This window comes from Alexandromys fortis, unplaced genomic scaffold (genome assembly GCF_014885135.2).
Source record: "Alexandromys fortis isolate MF-2015 unplaced genomic scaffold, M_Fortis_MF-2015_v1.1 scaffold_6, whole genome shotgun sequence".
NCBI lineage: Eukaryota > Metazoa > Chordata > Mammalia > Rodentia > Cricetidae > Alexandromys > Alexandromys fortis.
This window is the reverse complement of record NW_026067902.1, coordinates 12233327-12241657: the sequence shown is the minus strand read 5'-3', so window position 1 is coordinate 12241657 and position 8331 is coordinate 12233327. Positions and strand designations below refer to the sequence as shown.

The following is an 8331-nucleotide window of genomic DNA, read 5'->3' as shown; positions in this document are numbered from 1 at the left end:
GGGCGATGGTGGCGCACGCCTTTAATCCCAGCACTCGGGAGGCAGAGGCAGGCGGATCTCTGTGAGTTCCAGACCAGCCTGGTCTACAAGAGCTAGTTCCAGGTCAGGCTCCAAAGCCACAGAGAAACCCTGTCTCGAAAAAAAAAAAATTATATGGGGCCGGCAGTGGTGGCCCATGCCTTTGATCCCAGCACTCAGGGGAGGCTGAGGCAGAAGGATCTCTGTGAGTTAGAGATCAGCCAGGTCTACAGAGTGAGTTCTAGGACAGCCAGAGCTACACAGAGAAACCCCGTCTTGAACCCTCCCTCCAAATTATATTGGTTAAGGGACTAGGCAGTAGTGGGATCTCCACTCGGGTCTACAAGCTATCCAGCCACGTGAAGCTGGCTAGGATTACTGTACCAGACATGGATTTCCTCCCATTGAGCGGGCCTTAAATCTAATTAGACAGCTGTTGGTTTCCTCAAGATAAAAGTGACTATTGCACCATTGGGGATATCTTGTTTTGTGGTTTCTGGGCTTCACAGATGGGTAAGACTACAGATTACTCTCTTCCCTTGGCAGTTCGCACAGCATCTTCCCATATATGAGAGCGAGTCTTCAGGAAGGAGGGCCTCTGTTTCTATTCCAGCTCAGTTTCTCTCCTAGTCCTGAGTCTGGCGTGTATGGTGTCTTCGGCAACAAGTTCTTGCCTTCAATCTCTGGAAGGCAACCAAAGGCAATGTCAACAATATTGTTTTGACATTTTCTGACAGTAATTCAAGAAAGAGGTTTCCCACACCAGGCCGAGGAAGGGGGGGGGGTGGAGGGTGAAGGAGGGGGAAATGGGACAACATCGCCCGCCGCCTCCTGTGCAGTAACTCCGTTTAAGTAAACATGGGGAACTCACAAAATATGCCCTCACATTTTAGCGAACATTTACTTATGTAGCTCTGAATGTTAAATTGTGTATTTAACAGGAAACTTTTACCTGACACCTCATCTTTTTAAAATGTTATCTTAAACTTGTTTGTTTTTGTTTTTGTTTTGTTTCTTTTTGTTTTCGAGAAAGAGTTTCTCTGTGTAGCCCTGGCAGTGCTGGAACTCCAGGAACCCACTCTGTAGACCAGGCTGGCCTCTGACTCAGAGAGATCCACCTGGCTCTGCCTCCCTCTGCTGGGATTAATGGTGAACACCACCATTATCTGACTCAAACTTTTATATGGTTTATATTCAATGATAAGGTGTTTTGATAAGAGCTTATCAATTTAGATCATGTATTGATAAAATGTTTGTAAATGTGAACTATTTATCTGCATATCTTAATAACTGAGGATATAAATACTGAATTGTGGTTTCTAAATAACATAAATAGGTTCAATGTATACACCACACACATGAATATATATGTTTTTAAGTAAGCTTTGTTCCACTACAGCTTTTTCAAATACCTTTAGTGTTATTTTGTCTCTCCTCTTTCCCCTCCCCCTGTAATATCCTTTTCCCTCCTCCCCAGTTAAAGTCTCCTGCCCCTGATTTTTCTCCTACCCCCTTTGTAGCACCTGTCTTCTACTAGTCCCCTCTCTAGGTCTCGCCCCCACCCCTCCCCATTACCCTCACCCCTCCCCTTTCTCTCTGTGGCCCCTTTTTTCTTTCCTAGTTTTTTCAGATACAGGTTATGAACTCAAATCTGAAAGGCCTGGAGCAGAGCATACGGTGTTTGTCTTTCTGGGTCTGGATTACCGAGTTCCACTCATTTTCCTGCAAACTTCATTTCTCTCTCCCTCTCTTCCTCCCTTCCTCCCTCCCTCCCCCTCTTTCTTCCTTTCTTTCTTCCTTCCTTCCTTCCTTTCCTTCCTTCCTTCCTTCTTTTTTTCTTTCTTTCATTTGTCTTTGTTTTTGAGACAGGGTCTCATTATGTAGTCTTAGTATGTAGCTCTGGCTGTCCTAGAACTCAGTCTGTAGACGAGGCTGACCTTGAACTCATAGAGATCCACCACCTCTGCATTCAAGAGCTGGAATTAAAAATGTGTGCCACAATGTCTGGTTTCTTGCTGATTTTGTAACAGTTCTGGCTGTCCTTGAACTTGCTTTGTAGACCAGGCTGGCCTCGAACTCACAGATATCCACCTGCCTCTGCCTCCTAAGTGCTAGAATTAAAGGCACGGTGCCAGCACCGCCTGGCTCTGATTTTTTAATGTAGACACTTAGAGCTATAAACTTCCCTCTTAAGACTATTTTAATGTGTTCTGCAGGTTTTGAGGTGTTATATTTTCATTTCCTTCCAGGAATTTTTAGCTTCTTTCTTGATTTTTTTTCCCTCTGACCCACTTATTCAGTAGAGTGTTATTTAGTCTCTGCAAGTTCACCACTTTTGGGGAGCAGGAGCCTGGATGGTACCCCAGAACCAGTTACTAGAGCAGAGGAGAAGCAGTAGTTCCTTAGATTAGGTGGCCAGCCCTGAACACGACAGCTTCAGGGGATCCCTTAGAAGACAGGAGTATGTCTGCACTTACCATAGATCCCCTGGTGGACAAAACTGCCAGGCTGGGCAGAAAACCATGAAGAAGGTGGTGAAACACAAGCTGAGTACTCCACAGAGAAACGAGTCTGGCATGCGGAGACTCCGCGGAGAGTAAGAGGTTTTCTGCCCCAAATAATATGTTTTTCTGCTGATGCGGTAATCCAGATCAAGCTGAATTGAAAATATACAGCAACAGGTTTACTGGGAGCAAAGCAACTTCTGGACGGGTTCACTGGTGACAGAGAAAGGAGGCTAGAGAAGTGGAGCACTTGAGCCAGGGCAAGAAAGCTTTATTAGGAGCTAGGTTTGGGTTTGTGCCCAAGGATGGTCACTTAGGCAGGGACTCGGGCTGCTGGCAAAATGAAGGGAATGGGCTACAACAGCAGACAAGAATGCTGAACTGCACTCCCTTCGTGGGGAGACTGGGCAGGTGAAATTTGGGGAGAAAGAGGAGGGGAGATGGGGCTTCCCAAACCATGCAGGCACAAGCCAGAGGCTCCAACGGATCAGAAAAGGCACCATGAGAATCTAACCAGACAGATTTCCTCCTTACTGATTAATAGAAACCGGCAGCTGAAAGGCATGGGTGCCCATTGGGTAGAATGGATTTGGAGGTGCAAATGGAGAACACTCAGCATTTGCACCTCCAGATACCCAGGTTCTTCTATTGCCGTGTGGATGTGAACTGATCCCTCCCAGGGTACTCCAGGCTTTTGAACATTGGTCCTCAACTGGTGGGGCTCTTTGGGAAGGCTGTGGAATCTTGTGGGGTGGAAACTCCCTGTTGGAAGTGGGCGACTGAATGTGGGTTTTAAGGTTGCTAAATCCTACCTTGTATGGATTAATCTTTTTGTACGACGTGAAGGTGTGTCTTTGCGAAGGCGCCTTCTGTTTGGCTTAATAAAAGAGCTGACTGATAAAGCTGGGCAGTGGTGGCACACGCCTTTAATCCTAGCACTTGGGAGGCAGAGGCAGGCGGATCTCTGTGAGTTCGAGACCAGCCTGGTCTACAAGAGCTAGTTCCAGGACAGGCTCCAAAAAACCACAGAGAAACCCTGTCTCGAAAAACCAAAAAAAAAAAAAAAAAAAGAGCTGACTGGTTGGTAGCTAGATAGAGGATGCTGGGAAGAAGGGCAAAGTCTCAGATGCAGAGAGAAACAAGATGAACATGTTGTGTTGAAGGAAGGTACTGCCACGTGGAGGAGGAGGAGGAGGAGGAAAAAAAGACCCTGAGCAGTATGGGCAGGGTTTTTATAGTAGCCAAGTAAAGAGGGGAAGGCTTGGGGAATTCTAAACCTGCTTAGCCACAGATTTGGCTTTGGTTGTTCCCTTTGGAGTAAGGAGTTGCCCACTCTGACTGGCCTCTCCCAAGGTGAGGAGTCCATGATGTCTGGGGTCAAGGGTCTGGGGTCACACCTTAGACCAGAGGGAGCTACTTCCCTGACTAAGGTTAGGGAGAAGTCATGCCTCTAGACTAGGGGGAGCTACTTCTCCGGGCTAAGGTCAGGGATTGGTTGGGTTTTCCTGCTCTAGTTTGGCTAGTTTTGTGTTTCAGTTGGTCAGGGGCAAAGATGGCTCTGATTTCAGGGCCAAACTGTGTTTCTTTCACTGGTCCTTTTTAGACTGTTGGCTCTAATTTTAGGGTCAGAGTGTATTTCTTTAACTGGCTCTGATTCTAGGGGCAAGTGTGTTTCTTTGGCTCAGGTTTGAGGGTCAGGGTGTTTTTCTCTGGTGCTGGGTTCAGGAATAAAATGTTTCTCTTGCTGGCTCAGCTTCCATATCCTGGTGTGTTTCTTCACTGGCTCTGGGTTCAGAGTCAGTGTGCTCAGAGATTGTGGTATGGCTACAGATCTGCTGGGGTGAGGGTCTCACTTTCCCCCTCCAGAAGTAACTAGAGGACCCAATCATGGGTTCTCTCTTAGGAATATATACTGAGACCGTAGTACCATTAACTGTTCTCTGCTGATCTTTCCCCAGCGGAAACATGCAGCCTGTTCAGGATACAGGGCCCAAAAGTAAGTAAAAGTATTAGGATTAGCAGGGGCCCTAGCAGTGTGGAGACTAAGGTAGTTAACCACAGAGAGGCAGTAAGTAGAAATTCGAACCAGTCTTGAGCCTGTTCACATTTCCTTTGTCTTTTTGCTTAGTCCCTCCCTAACTCGGGCCAGTGATTCCTTCACTACCCCAGAATGATCAGCATAAAAGCAACATTCTCCTCCTAAAAGCTGCACAGAGCCCACCTTGTTGTAAAAATGCAAGACCTAATACTCTCTTGTTTTGCAACACTACTTTAGCCAAGGAGGTTAGAGACTCCTGTAAGTCGGCAATGGAGTTTTCTAGTCTTTCAATGTCTAGGTCAATTGCAGTCCATAAATTATTGTAATATCTGCCTTGCATTGCCCAAGATGATAGATATCCCAGTCCCTGCACCTGCTAGCCCACGGCTCAGGAGAATAGCTACCATGAGGGTGGTTATAGGCTTCCTTTTTAGTGTGGTCAGATGCCCCTGTTCTCTGCTATATTTCTCTGTGTTTTTGACAAATTATCTTAGGGGCCAGCCGCGCTAATATGCAGAAGTCCTTAGTCTGACTTAGTACTTGCCCACGAACACAGGGACCAGCCTGAAGGAGAGCATGCCCACCAACTGTCCTCTGAGGGTAAGGGAAACCTGGGGGAGGGGTCTGGATCATCTGGTTACACAGAGGTTTATAGGTATCAGGTACAATCCCAGCAAAAGCCAAATCCTTTAACTAACTGTAACTTGTGCCTGGTGTCCCCCTTAGGTTACCAGTGACACTGTCAGGACCGGTCAGATTGTGTGTAATTTCCTGTTACAGCTACCCCTTCGTAGTAGGGGGGCTTAGCATCAACCAACAAGAATGGGGAGGTCAGGTTTAGTAGCATTGATGACCTCAGTGGTTGAGGAGGCCTCAAGCAACCTCAAAAGGGGGTCTGATCCTACAAGGGCTGGAATAGGCAATGCGGTAGAGAGATGGGGTGCATCCAGGGACACGGTGACCTGATAGGGAAACTGAGTTGACCAGGAAAGATCCGGTGCTTTGTTGGGGAGAAAGGACGGTGCAGGCAGAGCCAGTGTTTTCTTGGGCCCTATATCTTAGGGACTCTGCCCTCCCGGGAGGATAGGAACTGTGATAATCAGATGTAGGGTGAATAGGGTTCCTAGATAGGATCTCTCATATATTGTAACGCCCCATATCCTACCTATATCCCAGTTTGTGAGATAGGCCCTGGGCAGAGGATGTCACATGGATACTGAGCTCTAGGGTCAGCAGGAACACTGTTCGATTCCCATTGGAAGACAATGAGATCTGTTGTAACAGGGGACTTCCACCGTGTATGTTCAGTGGACTCAACAGCCCCACTCCTTACAGAAATGATCCGCTGGGCCCCCAGATATTTTACCCTTTGGTCTATGCCACCCTGGGCAGACATAAAGCTTGCCCTTCTTAGGTGGTCAGCTCCGCAGCCACCATGTGTGTTGGAATATCCAAGATCTGCGGTGCTGTAGTCAGGACTCGCTATCTCACAGAGGTCAAACACAATCCCTGGGAACCATATCCTTAGTAGGGAAACGCTAGAAATTTGCTTGATCAGGTCACCATGGGGACCTGGAAGTTGCCAGGCAAGGGTAGAGGTTGATGTGGAATACTGGCAGCCCTGCCTAGTGTCAGTAGTACAAGGAGCAGAGCAGGCATTAATATGGCCATCGGGAGATCTGACCTTAAGTTTGAGTCTGGGGGGGGAGGGGGGGTTGTCAGGGTCAGGCTTTACAGTCCAACTCTGGTGAGGTCCAGTGTCATCTGGGACAGGTTCCGGTGGATCCATCAAGTGTGGATCGGCCATGCTGGTGTGGGAGTGATGTACCCAGGTGGTGACCCCATTGACCTTGATTCAGTGGGGGTGGTCAGAATCATGACTTAGGTTCCAGTGAGGTTCTAGGTCCTGTGTTGGTGCCTCCTGACATAGACCCAGTCCCCAGGCTGGAACTGATGTGGACTAGGTGGAGGTGCCATCTCATACACGGGTTGCAACCTCGGCCATACGTCTTTTTTTTTTTTTTTCGAGACAGGGTTTCTCTGTGGCTTTGGAGCCTGTCCTGGAACTAGCTCTGTAGACCAGGCTGGTCTCGAACTCACAGAAATCCGCCTGCCTCTGCCTCCAGAGTACTGGGATTAAAGGCGTGTGCCACCACCGCCCGGCTCGGCCAGATGTCTTTGAACCCCGAGGCTGCTGCATTCAAGGAGGTAAGCATGAATGAACGTCACTGAACTCAGTGAGCAAGTCAGACTGCAAATTGGGGAGGATGGAAGGGAGCCGACCAAACATCATCCCAAATGGTGTAAGCCGGGCTGGAGAGATGGCTCAGCAGTTGAGAGCACTGACTGTTCTTCCAGAGGTCATGAGTTTAATTCCCAGCAACCACATGGTGACTCACCCAAATGGTGTAAGCCCAAGCGTGTAAGGGGAGTGCCGCACCCTATACAGGGTGAAGGGGAGGAAAGCCCCCCAGTCACCGCAAGTTTCCACAGTTAATTTGATGAGGGTCTCTTTGAGGGTCCAATTTATACGCTCTACTTGACCAGAACTCTGGGGCCTATCGGCACATTGCAATTTCCAATCTTCCCCAAGTTCTTTCACTGTACCTTGAGTTACCTGTGCTGCAAAGGCTGGCCCATTTCTGGACCAATCAGAACAGGGGTGCCATACCTGGGAATGATCTCCTCTAGTAACTTCTGGACCACCATCTGGGCCGGTTCATGTATGGTGGGAAAAGCCTCTACCTAACCTGAAAAAAAAATGTCTACAAAAACTATCAGATATCTATAACTGTATTTTCCCTGCTTTACTTCAGTGAAGTCAGTTTCCCAGTGTAACTCAGGGCAGTCTCTTCTCAGCCGCACCCCAGCCTGCCCTCCAGTGGGCTTGGCATTGGTTAGCTTGCAGGCCAGGCACTTAGAAGTTACCTGTTCTATCCTAGCTTGAAGACCTAACCTTGAGATGGGACTATCTGAGCAGTTCCTCAATTTTGGGGGGGCCCAGGTGGGTGGCTTGAAGACACGTCCCAATAAGTCCATTGACATTTTGGCAGGCAGGATTAGTCTCCTTCTTCCTGTCAGCCATCATCCTTCTGCATCCTTCTGGCATTTTGGGTTGCCAGTCTAGGGTATAAGAATGAACAAAGGTTTCTTCATTTGACCCAGGCTCAAGCATTCCGTAAGAGAGAAGACTGCACTCAAGTTTTTTTCATCCCTCTTTTTATTTAGACAGAAAAGGGGAGATGATGCGGGATTCTCCTCTGTGTGCTGTGAATATGTTTTATTACCATTGGTTAATAAAGAAGGTGATTTGGCCTATGGCAGGGCAGAAGATAGATAGATAGATAAGAAACTGAATTAAGGCTCTCACAGCCATTGCAGTACATTGAGCTCCATAGAGACAGCGCCGGGGCAAGCGAGAGCCGGACGGGCACTGGGCGACTCTGTGCCTCGCGGACGAAAATCAACTAAACATGGGCAAAGGAGATCCTAAGAAGCCGAGAGGCAAAATGTCCTCGTATGCATTCTTTGTGCAAACCTGCCGGGAGGAACACAAGAAGAAGCACCCGGATGCTTCTGTCAACTTCTCAGAGTTCTCCAAGAAGTGCTCAGAAAGGTGGAAGACCATGTCTGCTAAAGAAAAGGGGAAATTTGAAGACATGGCCAAGGCTGACAAGGCTCGTTATGAAAGAGAAATGAAAACCTACATCCCCCCCAAAGGGGAGACCAAAAAGAAGTTCAAGGACCCCAATGCACCCAAGAGGCCTCCTT

The 8331-nt window shown here is 48.0% G+C and overlaps 1 protein-coding gene across 1 annotated transcript; it reads left to right on the top strand.

The window, feature by feature from the left end:
* Positions 1-7927: 7927 nt before the first annotated feature.
* LOC126494965 (high mobility group protein B1-like) lies at positions 7928-8330 on the top strand (the record flags this gene model as incomplete). Its single annotated transcript, XM_050132559.1, has 1 exon — positions 7928-8330. A coding segment is annotated over exon 1 (297 nt), but the record flags the coding sequence as incomplete, so codon positions are not given.
* Position 8331: the final 1 nt, after the last annotated feature.